Here is a 23,652-nt window from a genome sequence, read left to right on the forward strand (position 1 = left end):
GTCATAAGTGTCATAGAATAACTTAGGCATTTGTAAATATAACGCCATCAAAATGTTAGTCGATTTCGTATTGTATCATAAAGTTATTTTAGATAGAATGTGTCAATTTACGAGCCAAATTCTCGTCATTTGCTGGAGGTTTTAATGTTCTGTTTTAATATGAGCGGGCCAGAGTGGCCGAGAGGTTCTAGGCGTTTCAGTCTGGATCCGCGCGACCGCTACGGTCGCAGGTTCGAATCCTGCATCGGGCATGAATGTGTGTGATGTCCTTAGGTTAGTTAGGTTTAAGTAGTTCTAAGTTCTAGGGGACTGATGACCTCAGAAGTTAAGTCCCATAGTGCTCAGAGCCGTTTGAACCATTTTATTTTTTTAATATGATGAAAACTGTGCCTGAAGATCATAAAGTTGTGGATGTGACCTATCGTGATACTCCTATCACTGAAGGAATTTGTAGAGAATGGTTTCAACGCTCCAAAACGGTGATTTTGATGTCTAAGACCGAGAAGGCGGTGGAAGAGAGAAGGTTTTCGAAGCTACTGAAAGCGACGGAAACAATTCTAGGAGATCGTTACCGAAACCAGTTGATGCGTTTGAGCCGAGCACTGAAATACCAACGACCAAAGATCAGAGATCGACATGGAAAGTGATTTTGCAGCGCGGCAGTGCTGAACACTAAGTCGCAAAACCTGTCAAAATATATTTGGGAACGTTGAAATGGAAGGTTCTACCCACCCGCCGTATTCTCCAGACATTGCTCCCTCTGATTAACACCTTTTTCGATCAATGACACACGGCCTGGCTGACCAGCACTTACAGTCATATGAATAAGTGCAAAATTGGATCAGTTCATGGATCTCAAAATACGCCCAGTTCTTCGCCGTGAGATTCGTAAGCTGCCTATAGATGTGGGAAAGTAAATACTTTGTAAGTTTTTCAGAATAAAGCCTCGAACGTGGAGAAAAATGGGTGGGAGCAAAGTTGTAGACCTAATAGTTTATTTTGTTAATAAACGCTATTCTCTTATAATTTTTCTCCGGTCAGCTGCGTATATTTTGTATATATTTACTACTGATTTCGAAGCAACTGCTTCTTCATATTGTGGCTGTTTTGCATTGTTGTCGATGTGACAAACTGGAAGTGGCACATAACATCGATTGAAGTGCTATTAGTGCCAGAAGATGAAGGTCCAGTTGCTTCGAAATCGAAGAAAAGAAGAAAACGATAAAGAAAGATGAGTGGAGAAAAATCTGTATTGCAAACGGCTAACACCAAAGACAAGTTGCAGTTTGCCTATCTAATGGCTTCCAGTGGCTACAAAAATTTGTTTTTCAGTATTTCATATGTCTATTGATCGAATTCTAGAATTTAAAATGTTCTCATAATCTACTCATAAAGAGGTATAATGTTATGTTAAATATCGAAGTTAGGAACTGTGCATATGTCTTGAGGCAGGGTAAATCGGTGCACGCAAATTACCCAGACTATACTCATTTTCAGTATTTCAGAGCACCTATCGACTTTCAACAGACTTTACACATAGTTACAAGCCTTCTAGAAACTTCTTCTCTCTGAAACCCTCACAAAGTAGTTAAATATCACTTACTACGTTTTCGTTATGTGTGTAATAAACTACCGCAAGCTATCATAGACTATCACATATGAGTTCAGACTACGGTAACTCTTTACGGTAGTTTATCTAGTCTATAAACCGGAAGCACTGAACCATCTAGAAACTGTATGAGGATATATAAAGGGCCGTGCAACCTACGGAAAAGAGCTGTTGTTGGTGGTGGTAAGATTCTATGGGACCAAACTGCTGAGGTCATCGGTCCCTAGGCTTACACACTACTTAATCTAACTTAAACTAACTTACGCTAAGTACAACACAAAACCCATGCCCGGGGGAGGACTCGAGCCTCCGACGGGAAGGGGGGCGGGGAGGGGGAGCCGCGCGAACCATGGCAAGGGGCCTAAGACCGCACGGCTATCCCGAACGGCCATAAGTTCTATTTCACATAGTTATCCTTCTGTCTATTACTTCCAGATACAGTATTTATAGCAAAATTAAAAACAATTAATGTTTAATTCTTATTTTATCCGAAACAGAGGGGTGTTGCAATAAAAATATAAATAAAAAAAGATTTATTATATAGCTCTGAAAACGCAGGTTCCTCAAAAAAGTTAAAAGACTCAAAACAAATACATACCAACCACCACTTCAATATTTCGGCGTGCTTATATAAAACATGTTTCTGTTATTCATAAACAACTTTAGCACTTATCAGTAATAACAGAGAACTCACCTTTGTTCAGGATGAAGAGCGTTCTATGGAGCACAAAATAACAATACTTGTATAGTTTTTTATGTTTGTGCATTTTAACTGTACTTGCATGGGAAGTAATTGCTTTAGTTACATAAGAGCGGACATCTTACTCAATCAACTAATTTTATTACTTACTAAGTGTATTTTATATTCAGTAAGTATATAGACTACAACTGTTTTACACTGAAGGATGCGCATTTCTAATTATGTGCAAAAGAAACGAATAAACAAAAAACAGAGAGCAGTCGTCAGCTCCTGTTTTCTCTCTCACACATTCATTTATTTTTCTTTACCTTCCAGTACTACCGGTGCTGTGTTATTTATGTAGTCTACCAAGCTTAGCGAACTGTACATAGTTTTGGTAGCGCACAATTGTACAAAGTACATATAATCGCATATGAGAGAGGTTTAGATGCGAGAGTTTAAGTCGAAAAGGTGTATTGCAGAATGCTGTGGAAGTGCCTCCATCCTTTGGGAATTTGCGTCCCTTCTCTTTGCGACCTCACGGAAGGCGCCATGTTTATTTATAGGGCACCGCCGGCGGGGCGCCGTCCTTAAGTGCTGTGTCAGCGGTCCCGGCTCCTCGGGGCTACCACCGTTCCCGTATTCCTTCTCCGTGCACACCAGAGAGCGCCTCGTGCCTTTACAGGCCGCCGTATATCGGTTAGTGCAGCGCATTTCCTCGTGTGGCGGTATCCGCTGCGAATTTAAACAGCCAAAGATATTCCATAAGCGGTGAGATGTTTCCCCAGCCGTACCTTGTTGTCATCTACTGCATCAAACGAGTCTGCATTCTGAAGAATACAACGACGCCAGCAACAGCTAATGTTACCGCGTGTAAGACATGTGACTTTGAAGTGGTGACGTGTCAAGTCCAGAAACAGATTCTGTCGCAGTTTAGAGCTTGAGGTACTACTGTTTTAAACGACTCAGATGCTCTCCAACACACTCGCTGCTTCATTGTGTGTTCTCGATCTATTATTGAGCTCTACACTGAAGAGCCGAAAAAACTGATATCTTCTGAAAAGCGCGTTGCAAGGCATCCCATATATACTCAACAGTGTTCAAGTCTTGGGAGTTTGGTGGCCAGCGGAAGTGTTAAAATTCATAAGAATGTTCCTGCAGCCACTCTGTAGCAATTCTGGACCTGTGGGGTGTCGCATTGTCCTGCTGGAATTGCACAAGTCCTTCGGAATGCACAATGAACAGCAATGAATGCAGGTGATCAGACAGGACGCTTACCTTCGTGTCACATGTCAGGGTCGTATCTAGACGTGTCAGGGGTCCCATATCACTCCAACTGCACACGCCCCACACAATTACATAGCCTTCACAAGCTCGAAGAGTCCATAGATTCATGAGGTTGTCTCCATACCCGTACACGTCCATCCGCTCGATACAATTTGAAACAGACTCGTCCGACCAGGCAACATGTTTCCCGTCATCAACAGCCCAAGGTCAGTGTTGACAGGACTAGGAAAGGTGTAAAGCTTTGTATGGTGCAGTCATTAATGGTACACAAGTGGGCCTTCAGCTCCGAAAGCCCATATCGTTGAATGGTTCTCACACTGACACTTGCTGATGGGCCAGCTTTGAAATTTGCACCAATTTGTGGAGGGATTGCACTTCCGTCACGTTCATCGATTCCCATGTCGTCGTTGGACCCTTTCTTGCTGGATCTTTTTCCAGCCGCATCGATGTCTTAGATTTGATGTTTTACCGGATTCCTTATATTCACGGTACACTCGTGAAATAGTCGTACCGGAGAATCCCCACTTCAGCGCAACCTCGGAAGTGCTGCGTCTCATCGCTCGTGCGCCAACTATAACACCACGTTCAAACTCATTTAAATCTTGATAACTTGCCATTTTAGCACAGTAACCGATATAAGAATGCGCCAGACACTTGTAGTCTTATACAGGCACTGCCGACCGCAGCGCCGTATTATGCCTGTTTGGATACCTCTGTATCTGAATGCTCATGCCTACACCAATTCCTTTGGCGCATCAGTCTACATCTACATCTGTTTTCCACGAGCCACCTTATGGCGTGTGGCGGAGGGTACTTCCTGTATCGCTGTCACTTTTACTCTTTCCTGCTCGAATTGCGAACGGCACGTGGTAAGAACGATTGTTGGTAAGCAGCCATCTTACAAGGGGACTGTAAAAACTTCCCATCACCGATTTGATTCATATTGACAAGACTTCAACATATGCAGACAGGAAGACACAACTATTAACCGTTTACGAGAAATGTTTGAAAATCGTAGCCGTGCTTATATACTTTGTGGGACAGCTCGTATTCAAGGAACCGGCTGTCGAACGATTAAGCACTTACTTTCATAAGCACGACGTCACTGGATGGAATTTCACTGTTGGTAGTTCTTTATTTTTTTAAATTCTCGAGTAATTCCAGCAACCGTGCAAGTTATCATATTCAGTGATTCGTTACTATTTTCCTAGACTTTATCCTGAAAGAGATAAAAAGTTTTTTTAAAGGAGTAAGAAAAGGATTCTCGATAACTTTCAACCAAATGACGATAATCATTTTATTTATTTTATTCTATCTACATTTGTGCCAAATGTAATGGTGTGATCCATGGAGCACTGCGAAATGCTGGATGATAATAGTCGTACAAACATGGAAAACGATAATTATTGCGACATACAGCACATGTAACGAACGCCAAATTTTCTCACGTGCATGGTTTTTTCAGTGTTTTTGTTACAAACTTGATATGAATTCTTTAACGTTTCTCTGTCGTCACGAAGTTTCGCGGTGTACAACTCATCTCGAATTATATCACCGGATATTGGTGCAGACAGCTGAGAAACAATAGTAATATCACCAGTGAGATTAGATCCAGAGATATCACGCTTATGGGACTAAGCTCTTTTTTGCTTGGCTGCGGAGTTGTTGCGATAAATACAAAGTACATAAGTAATCTAAAATTTTTGAACTCAGTTTTCTCGATAACGGTTGAGATTATGTCTTCCTCTTTACATATCTCGAAGTTCTAGTCGCGTCCTGTAAATGTGAATCAACTCGGTGAAGACAAGTTCACGTTGTCCCCCTATGAATCCGAAAGTCTCTAACTTTACCTTCACGTTTTTCCGCGATATATGATGTATTCTGCGGCAGCACGTCTGTGAAGAGTCTTAAGTTGCATTTAAGTTCAGTTATGTTTGCCCAGGACTAGGTAACAAGCGAAGTAAAGGTGTTTAAGCAATGAAATCCTGATTATGAGATGTATCCAATACAGCGAAGCCTAATGCTAGGTGTATCTACAGGGTGAACGGTGATTGAACATCGAAAATGTTTCGTAGATAACCTTAGGCGTCGAAACGAAATTTCATATCGATAATAGTCACTAATGGGCTAAGCAATATGCTGTATAGATAGTACTTGTGTCTGTCGAGATACTGAAGAAGTATCGCACCTGTAAATGGAATTCTATACCTTTTTAAAAACATTTGAGACCTCTTGGAACGACAGGTACAATGGCATAAGATTTGATGAGATTTGCAGTGTAACTTTCGCAAAAATAGGTAGATAATTTTCTAAAAAAATTACCGATAATTACTTATGTCGGTCACATTCATTTCTGCTATTCAACTTAGGCTTCTATGAGCCACCTTCAGGTCTAGAAGAAATGGAACGTAAATGACAAAAATACAGGAAAAAAAAGATCTCTTGTAAGATAGACTGACTCTTTCTATATTCTCCAGGATATCTTGGGTCCTTCTAGATATTTGTCGTTTTCGGTCCTTTTTTTGTAGACATGCAGGTGGCCAATAAAGGCCAAAACCGGTAGTCACCAATATTAAATAGGAGATGTGAGTAAAATCAATAACCGACCGCAGCTTTGTAACAATTGCTGCATCTTTCCACACACTATACGTCTGTCGTTGTACAGGGTGTATCAAAATCTATGGCAATACTTCGGTAATGAATTTTTCGTATAACAGGAAGAAAAAATGTCCAGTCAATATGGGCTCTATAATGAGGACCTTAAGACTTATGAGCACTTCCACAACTTAGATATTGTGAAACAAATCTCTATTACTGCAAGTTCTTTGTTTTCCATATTTTGGGAAGAGGTGGTACACCCTGTATGTATTTCTAAATATAAGGACCGAGAGAGGTGGTGAGGTGCTGTCTTAATGCAGCGTTTTCGACAAAGGACCGAACCCTGTTCTGTGATATCTACGGCTTCAGCGTCTTGTTCTGCGTCGGCATTTGTATTTAGAAATTAATTACCTGTTTTTGCGCAAGTTGCACTGCAAAACGTAAAAAAAAGTGATTGAAGTTCTCTTTCGAAGAGCCATCGAATATCATGAAGAGGCCGCAGCTCGTGGTCGTGCGGTAGCGTTCTCGCTTCCCACGGCCGGGTTCCCGGGTTCGATTCTTGGCGGGGTCAGGGATTTTCTCTGCCTCGTGATGGCTGGGTGTTGTGTGGTGTCCTTAGGTTAGTTAGGTTTAGGTAGTTCTAAGTTCCAGGGGACTCATGACCTCAGATTTCAAGTCCCATAGTGCTCAGAGCCATTTGAACAATTTATTTGAACTCAAACGAAGAATACGTTTGGCAACACCGCCTTTGCAGGAACGTTTACATTTGTGCGCGCAACTGTTCGTTGGCTGTCATCAATGCTTAATAGCTCGGAACATATAGTATTTTTTTCTGAACAATTATTTCTCAGCACAATGTATTCTGCAACACCTTTACGAGCTTTTCAGGTTGTTTGTGACCCCCTGTGTATACAGGTTGTTCCAAAGTCATCAACTTCCTATGAAAAGCTATAGGCAACACAAAACAGAAGTTCCTGATTCGCTCCCGAAAGGAACCATCCCACCATTTGCCTCGAGCGATTTAGGGAAATCACGGAAAACCTAAATCAGGATTGCCGGACGCGGGATTGAACCGTCGTCCTCCCGAATGCGAGTCCAGTGTTTTAGAAGTTTGTCGCAAAGACTTTGAAGCATTGTGTACATACAGGTTAATACAGCTGTCCGTGTCGCTTTTTTTTAAGCAACCCGCAATGTTATCGCTGGCTTTCATAAACTATGCGGGATTTACATATTATTTCACTCGCTACAACAATCTATTAGTCATAGAGAAAAAATGAACAAGATTTTTCTTGTAGGAAATTTAATGTAGATAAATTTTGTTCTAATATACGTTTTCGTTAGAGGCTGCAGTTTTTGAATTATTCAAGGAAAACGTCCGAAAGCGACCTTAAAGTGCACTCAGTCGTACACTGAAATCCCACTGGTCAGGATTTTCAGTATATTGTTCATAGCTCTCTCTTCTACCACAGCACAAATAATTGGGACTTCACGAGTTATTTGCCACATATGACCTTTTTGGCCTTCATTGACTGGCCTTATTATGCCACTGGCTTAGTCGAGCACTGACAAATTGTAAAACTTTGTGAATTTTGTGAATTTTAACAGCATAAATTAAATAATTGCATCGTTGAATTTGTCAGGTCTTCTGACTACGGAACTAGTGTGCTTATAAAGGGTTACGTTTGGATCGAATTGTCAACGTAATTAGTTTTAGCGCAACGTTTACAAACGTCGTGCTTCGTTCATTACCCTCACGGGAACATTTAAATTAATAATGTTAACGAAGTAGCCGACTATGCTGGTGGCGTAATACCTCAACCAATAGAGACGAAAAGTGGTCTAATATAGAAAATAGTTCGTGTAGTCGGAAATTTTTGTACAATGGTTGGAGGGGGTATCTCGAACAACATAACTCTGACTGGTGAGAGATGAGTGTAGGGTGTAAGTGCGTTTGAAGGTCTCTTTTGCACCGTTTTTCTTGAATATATGAAAATCGTGATCTGCAGCGAAAACGCATCCCCGAACAAAATTTAGCTACATTAAAGTTCCGACAAAAGTGTCATGCAGATTTTTCTGTAGGAGTAATAGTTGGCGCGTAGCTAGCAAGAGAATATGAAAATCTCGCGAGTGGTTTATGAAATCCAACTTTAACACTTCGGGCTGAGTAAAACGACAGCAGCAGGGGGTACTGAATCACCTTGTATATTATGTATGTGAGCTACAGATAGGGGACGAAACCAGGAGGATCAAAATGCACTCGAGGAATTTCGTTGTGCCAGGTAGTCACTATGCTGAACAATTCGCAGAATGTTAGTTTATTTCGCCTCGCGCAGCGCTGTCGACGCTGGTGATCGTTCCGTGTAGTGCCTCACCGCTTGTAGAACTCCACCTATTTCCAGGAACTGCTCACTATTGCTGACGCTCAAACACACACACACACACACAAAACACCTTAGTTTCACATACACGTGAACACATACAAGAGAGACAGAAACGGAAATACAGGGCAGGGAGAGAGAGGGGTGAGGTGCTTGCCGCTAGAGCGAATTACAGGTTCCGCTTCAAGGAGCACCGTCGGACGAGCAACTCGATCGTTTTCGAGCAGCCGGCCAGCGCCGGGAGCAAAAGGAGAAGGCCAGGAATAGACCGCAGGTCCATTCCGAGAAGCAGAGGGGAGGGTAGGGTGGTTCGAGTGGGCAGAGGGAGGGGGAGGGAGGTTCAAGCAGAGGGGAGGAGGGGCAGCGCTGCCTCTTGTCCAGCGGGGCACTTGCAAGAACTCAACTTGAAGAGCACTTCCAGTGACACGCGAAACCGACGTACTGCACTATTTTACCAGAAATAATCACAACTCACGTCACTCTCAAATAGACGAAATAGACAGCAGAAAGGTCTGTACCGCGAAGCAGACGTGCCTGGCGGCTATTGAGTTTGGTGTCCATAGTCTAAAAGGAATACGGCTCCATAAAATATTAGGAAAGGCAAGTTCCAAAGTGCTACGTTAATTGTTTAAATGCAGAAAGCTGTGCCACTTACATGGTACATGCTTGCTTTTAAATGGTTGCGAGGTAATACACTACTGGCCATTAAAACTGCTACACCACGAAGATGATGTGCTACAGACGCGAAATGTAACCGACAGGAAGAAGATGCTGTAATACGCAAATGATTAGCTTTTCAGAGCATTCATACAAGGATGGCGCCGGTGGCGACATCTACAACGTGCTGACGTGTGGAAAATTTCCAACCGATTTCTCATACACAAACAGCAGTTGACCTGCGTTGCCTGGTGAAACGTTGTTGTGATGCCTCGTGTAAGGAGGAGAAATGCGTACCATCACGTTTCCGACTTTGATAAAGGTAGGATTGTAGCCTATGGCGATTGAGGTTTATCGTATCGCGACATTGCTGCTCGCGTTGGTCGAGATCCAATTACTGTTAGCAGAACATGGAATCGGTGGGTCAGGACGGTAATACGGAACGCACTGCTGGATCCCAACGGCCTCGTATCACTAACCGTCGAGATGACAGGCATCTTATCCGCATGGCTGTAACGGATCGTGCAGCCACGTCTCGATCCATGAGTCAGCAGATGGAGACGTTTGCAAGACAACAACCATCTGCACGAACAGTTCGACGACGTTTGCAGCAGCATGGACTATCAGCTTAGAGGCCGTGGCTGCGGTTACCCTTGACGCTGCAGCACAGACAGGAGCGCCTGCGATGGTGTACTCGAACGCGAACCTGGATGCACGAATGGCAAAACGTCATTTTTTCGGATGAATCCAGGTTCTGTTTACAGCATCACGACGGTCGCATCCGTGTTTGGCGACATCGCGGTGAACGCACATTGGAAGCGTGTATTCGTCATCGCCATACAGGCGTATCACCCGGCGTGATGGTATAGGGTGCCATTGGTTACACGTCTCGCTCACCTCTTGTTCGCATTGACGGCACTTTGAACTGTGGACGTTACATTTCAGATGTGTTACGACCCGTGGTGAGTAATCCTTGTCACACTGTCGTTCGATTCTTCAAAACAAAACACACAGCTGGCGCGCTCGTGTCCAGTGCAGGCAGCCTTCTTTAACGCAATTACCGCTAGCGCTCCTTACGGTGCGATTCGGCACTAACGAACTACGCGAGACAAAACTTGTATTTCCCTACAAATTAACGCTACAATCATCTCTATAGGTACCCTGAATTAATTTATATGAATTTTCAAAGTTGTAAAGTCCTTTTTGAAACACCCTGTACTTGTTAAAGGGCAGTGGAAAGGCTGTCTCGTTATTTCTCGTGTATTGGAATCGTTCGTGTAGACTGAGACGTTAATTTGCCCATCTGTGTTCTGTGATAGCCGTTGTTGTATGATAGTCTCGTCTACTCTTTGTCAATGCGGGCGAATAAAACTCCTCGTATCACTAGGATGCCTTTGACAGCTGTATTCTGATATACTGTTGCCTTGTCCCACTAATGATAATAACGCTCGGAGCTAATGACAGCTCGTTACAGGCAACTGAGTTTGTCGTCGTGTTCTGATGCGACGTTGGAAGATCCTTTCAGCTTTGTCCTCTTTAAATGCACACGTGGCACGGATGGCGGAAACGCTATTCTCGTGCACGAAATGGCGCGAGACAATCGCGTTTTCTCCTCGGGCTGCCATTGCCTGCCGCACGGGATTTCCTCGTCAGCCGTGGAAGCGAAACCACACGGAGGGCGACGCAGAACCGCAGCCTCGCTTATTACCGCCCTCCGGCAGGCGTTGCGGCCTCGAGCAAACCTCAACGAGAACTGCCGCTGACTAAGAGAACTATATCGAAAGTTGCTACGTGGCAACGCAACGAATGTAGGAATTTCGAGTGATAACTGTCTTTCATAGCATTTGTAGACATTCAACTCTACATACAGTAGTAGTAAAGCTGCGTTTTTCTAAAATTCTGGTTCGTTAGCTATGGCACAGTATATAAATGATGTATTAAATGGTATTGGTAGCACTGGTAAGGAAATAAACAAATAAATGTGTGAGAGGGAAAATAGGAGCCGACAACTTATCTTTGTTTATTGTTTCTTCTTTTTTTTCTTTTGCACATAGAAACATACATCGTTCACCGTTAGTCTATTGTGTAGTTTATATCCTTATAAAATATAAATCACATTTTATGAATAAGGTAAATTTATTGAGCTTTCAGGTGGTCAAAACAATACTTTTGATGCCAATACAATTTACACGCACAAACATAAAAAATCTATACAATTATTGATGTTATTTTGCACTTCACTATGATCAAAGGCGAAAATTTCCTGTTATTATTGATAGGTAAGAAAGTTGTTTAAGAATAACAGAAACATGTTTTATACAAACTTGATGAAGTATTGAAAAGGTGTTTGACACGTTTCTGTTTTGCGGTTTTTCTTCAAATTTTACAATTTCTTGAGGAAATTGCCTTTTCTAGCGATGTATGATAAATCTGCAGTCTGAACTTACTTACGATAGTCTACGGTTAGCCTACGGTAGCCTAACATCTCGAAATAATAGTGAAACTGGGAAAACAGAAAAAGAAGAAGAAGAACCACCGACGAGAACCCTCTAGTTTGTGCAGTATGCGGAAGTGCCTCGGTGTGTCTACCAATGCAGAAGATTGGTTGGTTGATTTGGGGGGCACCAAACAGCAAGGTCATCGATCCCATCGGACTACGGAAGGATGGGAAAGAAGTCGGCCGTGCCCTTTCAGAGGAACCATCCGTCATTTGCCTGAGCCGATTTAGGGAAATCACGGAAAATATAAAACACATGGCGGGACGCGAGTTTGAGCCGTTGTCCTCCAGAATGCGAGTGCAGTGTGCTAACCACTGCGCCATCTCGCAGGGTGCCAACATGATTTGTTCGGCTAAGCTGCTGATGTATTATGCTATAGTCGTTGTGAATTTTGGAGAAAAAAATTTCGAGCATTTGCTATAATTAATGTGATCTGAGAAAAAAGTGTTCAAAATTGAATTTCGGTTTTCGTATTCACCATTGTCATAATTCACACTAACTGATATACTGGGTGTGTGAGAATGAAGTTCATCTTTGCTCTCTCTATATTAGCAAAAATTGCAGCTATAGACGTCATTATTAATAAAAATGCATCATAAAACATCACGTAGAGTCTGTATTACCACTGTGCTGTTCGTGCAACACAGCTAACTGTCTTGATAACTACACTGCGGTAATTTTAGCGTAGTTGACTTGTTGGCGAACTGTATCCAGTAAACATCACAGAAAAGTCGCACCTAACGTATCCAGGCATGCATGAGAATTAAAGCTTACCTGGATTTGACTGTGAACTTCACCTAGTTTAATTAGTAACTCCAACTTTCAGGGTAATAATTATTAATTTGGGCAAGTTAGTTTAAATGTGTACACATTCTCGAGCCCATCGCTGATTGGCTGTCGTCTTGTGGTCGTAGTTTCATACTGGAGCATTTCCGACCGATAGATGCTTTGGAAATTTTCATCGATTCATCGTCCTACATCCTACTCTGACATCATCAGTTTGTCCTTCTCCATCCTACGTATATTTCTCATTCTACGGTTTGTTCCGCCGATCTCTAGGCGGCTCTTTGTGACTACATATACGAAGATAGACTCACCAAAAAGACAACACCTTACCATGACGAATACGACGTTGGAAACCCTTTGGCATTCAAAACAGCTTCCAGTCGTCTCGGAATGGATAAATACAAGTCTTGCACGGCTTTCAAGGGAACCTTATACCACTCTTACTTCAAAATAGTGCGAACTTCAGGTAATGGCGATGGTGGTGGATTGTCAGCACGCGCCGTTGTCTCCAAAGTAGATTACAAAGGCTCAATAATATCCAGATCTGGAGACTGTGGTGACCAGGACAAAGGCGACAACTCATGCTCGTGCTCAGGAAACCGCTCTTGGACGAGCTGTGTGAACAGGGGCCCTGTCGTATTGGAACATAGCATCATAGCATAACACTGTACGTGGGGTGGAACTGATAAGGCAGACTAGTCACGTAATCCGTGGCAGAAATGAAATGATCGTGCGGCATTGTTAGGCGGGAGACCCCATCGGGGTGTTCGGCCGCCGAAATTGCAAGTCCTTTTTCGCTGGCGCCATTTCGGCGACTTGCGAGTCAGTCATGATGAAATGATGACGAAAGACGCACAGTCATCTCGAGGCAGAGAAACTCCCTGACCCCGCCGGGAATCGAACCCGGGAACCCAGGCGTGGGAAGCGAGAACGCTACCGCAAGACCACGAGCTGCCGACTCCGTGGCAGAAACACGTCCCTACAGGAGAACATGGGGTTCATACAGTACCACAATGTGATTGCTCAGTTATCACCAAATTCTCGCCATGTTTAGTCTTGGGACGTAAGCTCGACCAGAAGTCGGAAACAGTACGGAGCTCCCTTCGTTTTGTTTTGATGCTAACAGGGTTCACGACAAATACAAAGCGGAACCTGCAGGCCTGGCTGGTATCTGCGTTTATTTCAGTCATGCACTTCTTGCAGTTTTTCCGTATTTCTGTCTAACCCCAATACGTCAGTATTTGTACTTGGTACGCCACCTCACAGCCATGCTGAGGATACTTTGGGTACCCGCGCAACCGTACCCTTTTCTTGTTCCAGTGGCGAACGGTTCGTGGAAGCAACGATAGCTGATAAGCCGACGCGTCAGCTCCAATCTCTCTAATTTGAGCGTCATCGTCATTCCATGAGATATACGTAGGAGAACTGAGCATATTGGTTACCTCTCTTAGAGAACAACACTCTCGGAATTTTAACGATAAACCACACCGTGATGAAGAACGCCTCTTTTGCAGCGTCTGCCACTGAAGTTGGCTGAGCATTTCCGCGACGTTTTCGCGCTTACTAAATGAACCTATAGCGAAATCCGCTACCCTTCTTTGGATCTTCTCTATTTCCTCTATCAGTTCTGTCTGCTAAGGAACCCATAATAACGAGCAATATTCAAGTGTTGGCCGAACGAGATCTTTGTATGCTACGCGCTCGGTAGTTTAAGCTTGTGGTACACTACTGGCCATTAAAATTGCTACACAAAGAAGAAATGCAAATGATAAACGGGTATTAATTGGACAAATATATTATACTAGAACTGACATGTGATTACATTTTCACGCCATTTGGGTGCATAGATCCAGAGAAATTAGTACCCAGAACAACCACCGCTGGCCGTAATAACGGCCTTGATACGCCTGGACATTGACTCAAAGAGAGCTTGGATGGAGCGTACAGGTACAGCTGCCCATGCAGCTTCAACACGATACCACAGTTCATCAAGAGTAGTGATTGGAGTATTGTGACGAGCCAGTTACTCGTCCACCATTGACCAGACGGTTTCAATTGGTGAGAGATATAAAGAATGTGCTTGCCAGGGCAGCAGTCGAACATTTTCTGCATCCAGAAAGGCGCATACAGGACCTGCAACATGCTGTCGTGCATTGTCCTGCTGAAATGTTAGGTTTCACAGGGATCGAATTAAGGGTAGAGCCACAGATCGTAACATATCTGAAACGTAGCGTCCACTGTTCAAAGTGCCGTCAATGCGAACAAGAGGTGACCGAGACGTGTAATCAATGGCACCCCGTACCATCTCGCCAGGTGATACGGCAGTATGGCGATGACGAATACACGCTTCAAATGTGCGTTCGCCGCGTTGTCGCCAAACACGGATGCGACCATCATGATGCTGTAAACAGAACCTGGATTCATCCGAAAAAATGACGTTTTGCATTCGTGCACCCAGTTTCGTCGTTGAGAATACCAACGCAGGCGCTCCTGTCTGTGATACAGCGTCAAGGGTAACCGCAGCCATGGTCTCCGAACTGATAGTCCATGCTGCTGTAATCGTCGTGCAGATGGTTGTTGTCTTGCAAACGTCCCCATCTGTTGACTCAGGGATCGAGACGTGGCTGCACGATCCATTAGAGCTATGCGGATAAGATTCCTGTCATCTCGACTGCTAGTGATACGAGGCCGTTGGGATCCAGCATGGCGTTCCGTATTACCCTCCAGATCCCACCGATTCCATATTCTGCTAACAGTCATTGGATCTCGACCAACGCTAGCAGCAATGTTGCGATACGATAAACCGCAATAGCGATAGGGTGCAATCCGACCTTTATCAAAGTCGTAAAAGTGATGGTATGCATTTCTCCTCCTTACATGAGGTATCACAACAACGTTTCACCAGGCAGCGCCGGTCAACTGCTGTTTGTGTATGAGAAATCGGTTGGAAAGTTTCCTCATGTCAGTACGCTGTAAGTGTCGCCACCGGCGTCAACCATGTGTGAATGCTCTGAAAAGCTAATCATTTGCATATCACGGCATCTGCTTCCTGTTGGTTAAAATTTTGCGTCTGTAGCACGTCATCTGCGTGTTGTAGCAGTTTTAACGGCCAGTAGTGTATTTTCACAGATCCGCTAGCTGCACGCTCTAATAAGTGCCAGAGCCTCACCCTTGTATTTCACTGATACCGTTGCCGCCAAAACTTAGTAATTACTGCTGCTGGCGAAACAGTGTTCCCACCTCGCGGCGCCGAGATGGAAGGGCGGTGTTAATTAACACCTCCCCCTCGAACATCTCGCGAACGCCTGCATGCTTCGGCGCCCAACAGCACGGGGAGGGTGGTACCCTACAGATGCTGACGTCATGTAACCGCGGCACAATTTCCGGCTGGCCCACACCAGTTGCTTAGCTCGGCTAATAAGTGTAAAACGGGTCGTGGAGGATGTTCGTGGGCTGATAGAGTTTGGGGAGGCGGATAGGGCAGACTGAGAGTATTCGCCGCCGCTGCGTCCAATAGACTGTTCTTTGTTCACCATACTGTTAAACTCTTGTGTAGACGAAGGCACGCTGAGCGATTGGACATCGACCACAGTGCACATCCAGCGACTGCTATAACTTATTACTCCAGGGGTTGAAGTGTAGTCCATTCCATATAGGGAAATAACTTGTTGACGTACTAGTTGGTTGGTTGGTTGGTTTGGGGAAGGAGACCAGACAGCGAGGTCATCGGTCTCATCGGATTAGGGAAGGACGGGGAAGGAAGACGGCCGTGCCCTTTGAAAGGAACGATCCCGGCATTTGCCTGGGGCGATTTAGGGAAATCACGGAAAACGTAAATCAGGATGGCCGGACGCGGGATTGAACCGTCGTCCTCCCGAATGCGAGTCCAGTGACGTACTAGTACTAGAAGTTCTATCCATCCGTGATATTGGACGTATCACAGTGTTACAATTTATGACCAATTAGAATAACAAAATTTATGTACAGAGTGTTAAAAATGTTTTCTGTAATTTAAGATGGTGGCAATAAGAGCAAAAACAAGAAATAAATGTCCGAAAAACATGGACTTTAATATGCGTGCCTCAAGAACTACTGCGAAACATATCTCTCCTAATGCAATTTCTTTGCTGTTACGAATGACCTACAACTTACAATAAAAAAAGGTGCCCTTGCAATAGAATGGGCTATCCAGAACAAATAATTTAATGATTTTAGGTTAGATTTGAAAAATTGCTTTGCTACCTGTCAGACATTCTGTGTTGTTGGACAAATGACCAATAATTTTTGTTGCTGCATATTAAACTTCTTTCTGTGCCACTGACAGCTTTAATAATGGGCAATAAAGATTACGTTTTCCTCTTATGGTGTAGGTATGAGCATTACTATTCTTCTCAAATTATGATGGATTTTGATTTTTATGACGAATTTCATTAACGGATGTTTGTATTGTGACCGAACACTTTAAATGCCTAACTCCTTGAAGAGATGCCTACAAGGTAACCTCAAGTGAAAAGTGCATGATATTTATACTGCTCGCTTTCATGCCGTCGTACTTTCTAACTTATGAACTATTCCGTAAGACGTTAATGAGTTACAGAATATGTCAGGACGTTATTACCTTTGTGTCCGAGAGTAGGAATTACTCGAAGTAAAAACGTTGCTGGAATTAATTGTTTGAACAATTCGATAGTATGCTTCTTGGGCTTCAACATTTTGTCAATACATACCCAAAGATTTGGAACATTCTACCCTGTTTACTGAATTATGATGTGCTGAGCTAGTTTTTGGTGTTACTGTATTTGTTGTAGAGATCTACGTATAGTGTGGTTCTTCAAAATTTAAGAAGAGTCAAATTTTAAGAGAACCACTTAAGGATTCGTTGAAAAACTTCATTAACAATTTCTTATGTTGCTTTCTCCCTTACGGGATTTATAATAGTATCGTCTGCAAGAAGTATCATTTCTGCTTGACGAATGTTAAGTGGCAGCTCAATCATATACACTCTACATCTACATCTACATCCATACTCCGCAAGCCACCTGACGGTGTGTGGCGGAGGGTACCCTGAGTACCTCTATCGGTTCTCCCTTCTATTCCAGTCTCGTATTGTACGTGGAAAGAAGGATTGTCGGTATGCTTCTGTGTGGGCTCTAATCTCTCTGATTTTATCCTCATGGTCTCTTCGCGAGATATACGTAGCAGGGAGCAATATACTGCTTGACTCTTCGGTGAAGGTATGTTCTCGAAACTTTAACAAAAGCCCGTACGAGCTACTGAGCGTCTCTCCTGCAGAGTCTTCCATTGGAGTTCATCTACCATCTCCGTAACGCTTTCGCAATTACTAAATGATCCTGTAACGAAGCGCGCTGCTCTCCGTTGGATCTTCTCTATCTCTTCTATCAACCCTATCTGGTACGGATCCCACACTGCTGAGCAGTATTCAAGCAGTGGGCGAACAAGCGTACTGTAACCTACTTCCTTTGTTGTCGGATTGCATTTCCTTAGGATTTTCCAATGAATCTCAGTCTGGCATCTGCTTTACCGACGATCAACTTTATATGATCATTCCATTTTAAATCACTCCTAATGAGTACTCCCAGATAATTTATGGAATTAACTGCTTCCAGTTGCTGACCTGCTATTTTGTAGCTAAATGATAAGGGACCTATCTTTCTATGTATTCGCATCACATTACACTCGTCTACATTGAGATTCAATTGCCATTCCGTGCACCATGCGTCAATTCGCTGCAGATCCTCCTGCATTTCAGTACAATTTTCCATTGTTGCTACCTCTCGATACACCACAGCATCATCTGCAAAATGCCTCAGTGAACTTCCGATGTCATCCACCAGGTCATTTATGTATATTGTGAATAGCAACGGTCCTGTGACACTCCCCTGCGGCACACCTGAAATCACTCTTACTTCTCCATTGAGAATGACATGCTGCGTTCTGTTATCTAGGAACTCCTCAATCCAATCACACAATTGATCTGATAGTCCGTATGCTCTTACTTTGTTCATTAAACGACTGTGGGGAACTGTGTCAAACGCCTTGCGGAAGTCAAGAAACACGGCATCTACCTGTGAACCCGTGTCTAAGGCCCTCTGAGTCTCGTGGACGAATAGCGCGAGCTGGGTTTCACACGACCGTCTTTTTCGAAACCCATGCTGATTCCTACAAATTCCTGGAAATTGAAATAAGAACACCGTGAATTCATCGTCCCAGGAAGGGGAAACTTTATTGACACATTCCTGGGGTCAGATACATCACATGATCACACTGACAGAACCACAGGCACATAGACAGAGGCAACAGAGCATGCACAATGTCGGCACTAGTACAGTGTATATCCACCTTTCGCAGCAATGCAGGCTGCTATTCTCCCATGGAGACGAACGTAGAGATGCTGCATGTAGTCCTGTGGAACGGCTTGCCATGCCATTTCCACCTGGCGCCTCAGTTGGACCAGCGTTCGCGCTGGACGTGCAGACCGCGTGAGACGACGCTTAATCCAGTCCCAAACATGCTCAATGGGGGACGGATCCGGAGATCTTGCTGGCCAGGGTAGTTGACTTAGACCTTCTAGAGCACGTTGGGTGGCACGGGATACATGCGGACGTGCATTGTCCTGTTGGAACAGCAAGTTCCCTTGCCGGTCTAGGAATGGTAGAACGATGGGTTCGATGACGGTTTGGATGTACCGTGCACTATTCAGTGTCCCCTCGACGATCACCAGAGGTGTACGGCCAGTGTAGGAGATCGCTCCCCACACCATGATGCCGGGTGTTGGCCCTGTGTGCCTCGGTCGTATGCAGTCCTGATTGTGGCGCTCACCTGCACGGCGCCAAACACGCATACGACCATCATTGGCACCAAGGCAGAAGCGACTCTCATCGCTGAAGACGACACGTCTCCGTTCGTCCCTCCATTCACGCCTGTCGCGACACCACTGGAGGCGGGCTGCACGATGTTGGGGCGTGAGCGGAAGACGGCCTAACGGTGTGCGGGACCGTAGCCCAGCTTCATGGAGACGGTTGCGAATGGTCCTCGCCGATACCCCAGGAGCAACAGTGTCCCTAATTTGCTGGGAAGTGGCGGTGCGGTCCCCTACGGCACTGCGTAGGATCCTACGGTCTTGGCGTGCATCCGTGCGTCGCTGCGGTCCGGTCCCAGGTCGACGGGCACGTGCACCTTCCGCCGACCACTGGCGACAACATCGATGTTCTGTGGAGACCTCACGCCCCACGTGTTGAGCAATTCGGCGGTACGTCCACCTGGCCTCCCGCATGCCCACTATACGCCCTCGCTCAAAGTCCGTCAACTGCATATACGGTTCACGTCCACGCTGTCGCGGCATGCTACCAGTGTTAAAGATTGCGATGGAGCTCCGTATGCCACGGCAAACTGGCTGACACTGACGGCGGTGGTGCACAAATGCTGCGCAGCTAGCGCCATTCGACGGCCAACACCGCGGTTCCTGGTGTGTCCGCTGTGCCGTGCGTGTGATCATTGCTTGTACAGCCCTCTCGCAGTGTCCGGAGCAAGTATGGTGGGTCTGACACACCGGTGTCAATGTGTTCTTTTTTCCATTTCCAGGAGTGTATAAAAGGAATAGGAGTGGGCCCATAATTGAACCTTGTGGTAGTCCCTGCGTTATTTGTCTCCATTCAACAAATTTCCTCTGCTTCTAGCATTGTTTGAATTATTTATCACAACATTTTTCATTCTATTTGTTATGATTCAAACCACTTCTGTATGAAGCCATCAATTCCTCAAAAAGTATTTTGAGAGAGTAACACAATCCATGGAATCAAAAGTCCTGGAAAGATCACAATAGACACCAACTAGCCACATTTTCTTACTTAAGGCCTATAAATTTGATGAGTGAATGTATAAATAGCATTCACATTCTTGAAACCTTCTGGAATCCAAACTGTCATTTGTTAAGTTCAAATGGCTCTTAGCACTATGGGACTTAACTGCTGAAGTCACCAGTCCCCTAACTAACCTAAGGACTGCACACACATTCATGCCCCAGGCAGGATTCGAACTTGCGACCGTAGTGGTCACGCGGTTCCAGACTGTAGCGCCTAGAGCCGCTCGACCACTCCGGCCGGCCATATCCTAAGTAATTGTTTCTGTTTAAAATGTGAGACTACTCTTGAGTATGTTATTTATTCTAATATTTTTGAAAAAAGCTGCAGTAAGGAAACTAGGAGATTATTAATTGAGTCTTTCGTTGTGGTTTTCTTATAAAGAGGTTTAACGACTGTGCATCAGTTAAAGTGTTCCTTTCACGCTATAAACGCACGAGACAGATCTTTCTGGTGTAAGAGAATTTGCTTTGAAAATACTTAAATTAAGTGCTGAAAATGAAATATATTCACATGTTGTCGAATGAATGTCACACATCGTAGTTATAAATACGAAATGAAGCATGTTTACATTTGCCTGACTGACAGTTGTTTGTTTGGTTTGTTGCAGTGTGGACTAATTTTTCCCGTGAGCAGAGAAGAAAAGAACAGCCGCCACCATGGACGCGATCAAGAAGAAGATGCAGGCGATGAAGCTGGAGAAGGACAATGCCATGGACAAGGCAGACACCTGCGAGCAGCAGGCTAAGGACGCCAACGCTCGCGCAGACAAGGTGCCTACCCCAATGTGACTGCGGCTCCGACCCCACACGCGCAACAATAGTTGCAGAAAGAAAAAGCTGCTAACGGAACAGCAGTCAACTCCTGTCTAAAGCGAGACGTCTTCAGGAATCACAAAACAGTCATTTTTTTAAACAATGGCCATCAAGTTTATATCTAACACCGTTTATATGATCTCTTGTACTACTAATCGGCTAATGATGCACGGTATGAATTCAAGGTGTCTATCTATCGGCTTCCAGGGGCACCAAAAATTGATTTTGATTACTTCATGTAACTATTGACCGAATTTATAAATTCAAAATGCTTTCATAGTGTACTTATTGAGAGTAGTTTACCGTCTGACACAGCAAGACAAGTATTACAATTAGAATTTGTACGTAAGCCTTCAGGCAGCGTAACTCACGGCAGCCAAATTATCCACACGAAATTCATCTAGTATTTGAGAATGGAGCGCTGAGAGACTTCAAAATTTACACAATTTCAGACCTTTACGAAACTTATTATTGCTGACCACCCCTCCCTCCGTCCCAAACACGCCCCCCCCCCCCCCCACACCCAACTTCACCCCCCCCCCCCCACACACACACACACTCAGCCGGCCGGGGTGGCAGAGCAATGACAGTTACGTGACAGTTAACTATCGATATAATATGGACGTTACGTTCACCAAGACATAACTACCAATATGTAATCCATCAAATGTGCATTGGGTCTCGAATGTACATGAATGGTCTCCTCAATCCCCAACATTACATTCGCAAGTTACTTGAAAATCTCAATGAAAGCCGATACAGAAATAAAGGTCTATAAATACACTCCAACTCTTCTGGTCCTTCTTTATAATGATCTCGTTATCTGGCGTATACTATGCTGCGGGCTCAATTGAACAAAAAACAGATAAAATGAAGAGAACAAAAAAATTTTAATGTCTGGAAGCCCTTTTTGAAGGTATTTGTATGGAGTATGGCCTGGTAAGGAAGTGACAGTGGGTGACAAGTAGGTTATACAAGAAGAGAACAGAAGTTTATTAAACGTAGTTTTACAGAAGAATGTTGAGGATTAGATATGTAGATCGTGTAAGTATGAGTTTGAACATAACTGAGCTGGGCCAAAACCTGAGCTAAAGAAGTGAATAGGACACATCCTCAGGCATCAAAGAACCGTCAGCTTGGTGACCGAGAATAGTGTTGTGGGGAGGGGAGGAGGGATAAAGAATAAATTATAGAATGAGACCAAAGCTTGGGGAACACTAAGCACTTTCAAGTGGATGTATGTTGTAATACCTATGCAGGGGTGATAAGTTGCACAGGACATAATAGCTCGTAGAGATGCATGAACCAATTTTCGGGCCGGCCGCGGTGGTCTAGCGGTTCTAGGCGCTCCGTCCGGAACCGCGCGACTGCTACGGTCGCAGGTTCGAATCATGCCTCGGGCATGGATGTGTGTGATGTCCTTAGGTTAGTTAGTTCTAAGTTCTAGGGGACTAATGACCACAGATGTTAAGTCCCATAGTGCTCAGAGTCTTTTTTGAACCAATTTTCGGACTGGAGATTAAAGCAACAATAGCTACTTCCGAACCCCAAAGTACGTTTTTCAGTAAACATTGTAAAAACCTACTCTAAATGTGTAAAAGCATTTCTCCGACGTGTAAGTTGCGGTATAATATTTCTTGCAGATTGCTAGTTCTGCCACTAAAAGACGGTGTGTTGTGTCCTAGGTGAATGAGGAGGTGCAGGAGCTGAAGAAGAAGCTGACCCAGGTTGAGGAGGACCTGGTGAACACCAAGAACAAGCTGGAGCAGGCCAACAAGGACCTCGAGGAGAAGGAGAAGACACTGCAGAACGTGAGTACTCGCTGGCGTCATTGGTAACCCTCAAACAGGTTGATGGCAAAGTAAGAAACAGTGCACAGTATTAGATAAGTCTCATGTAGCTTTTTAATTCGTAACTACTAAAATATTCTAACGAGAACTGAGAGAACATTGTTATTGCAAGTAAGTTAACAGTAATTTGCCATCAAATTATGATAGTGCCCATTATTTTCAGACTGTATGCTACTCTTAGATATAATTGGAATATATATACAGGGTGTACCGGAAATGTTTCGACAAACAGTGGGTGTTGTAGAGGATGTCTTGAGGAACAAACAGAGCACAGGAACCTCTTCCGCAAATGTCGTCCAATGACGCTACAGAACGTCGAAGTTATAGGCACCGGCGCCTGCCATTAGGCCACCCTTTCGGCAGTAAACGTGGTTTTGTACGCTGACGGACCTTAGGCACAACGCCTTGTAATGTTGTTTATTATTCAATGATCACGCTTGATTGCCACGAGCGCCAGCGGAGAAGACTGAGCTATCTGCTGCATCTTACAAATGCGATGCTCTATTGCGTTGGTGGATGACGATTTCAGACAAACATTTTCATCTGCAGTCTGTACAGAAAGATACTGGAGACTTTACAGAGTTCCAGGAAAAAAAAAGGTCTGGGGATCGAAAC

At 44.2% G+C, this 23,652-nt stretch overlaps 1 protein-coding gene across 2 annotated transcripts in view; it reads left to right on the forward strand.

The window, feature by feature from the left end:
• Positions 1-23,652, forward strand: part of LOC126281202 (tropomyosin-1) — a 98,202-nt gene that overhangs the window by 13,499 nt on the left and 61,051 nt on the right. For both annotated transcript variants that reach the window (XM_049979937.1, XM_049979938.1), the window contains exons 2-3: positions 20,983-21,145; positions 22,873-22,998. In XM_049979937.1, the coding sequence (XP_049835894.1) occupies positions 21,032-21,145; positions 22,873-22,998 (240 nt within the window). In that variant the 5' untranslated portion in view covers positions 20,983-21,031. The remainder of the gene's footprint in view (positions 1-20,982; positions 21,146-22,872; positions 22,999-23,652) is intronic.

This window comes from Schistocerca gregaria, chromosome 7 (assembly GCF_023897955.1).
Source record: "Schistocerca gregaria isolate iqSchGreg1 chromosome 7, iqSchGreg1.2, whole genome shotgun sequence".
NCBI classification, from domain to species: Eukaryota; Metazoa; Arthropoda; class Insecta; order Orthoptera; family Acrididae; genus Schistocerca; species Schistocerca gregaria.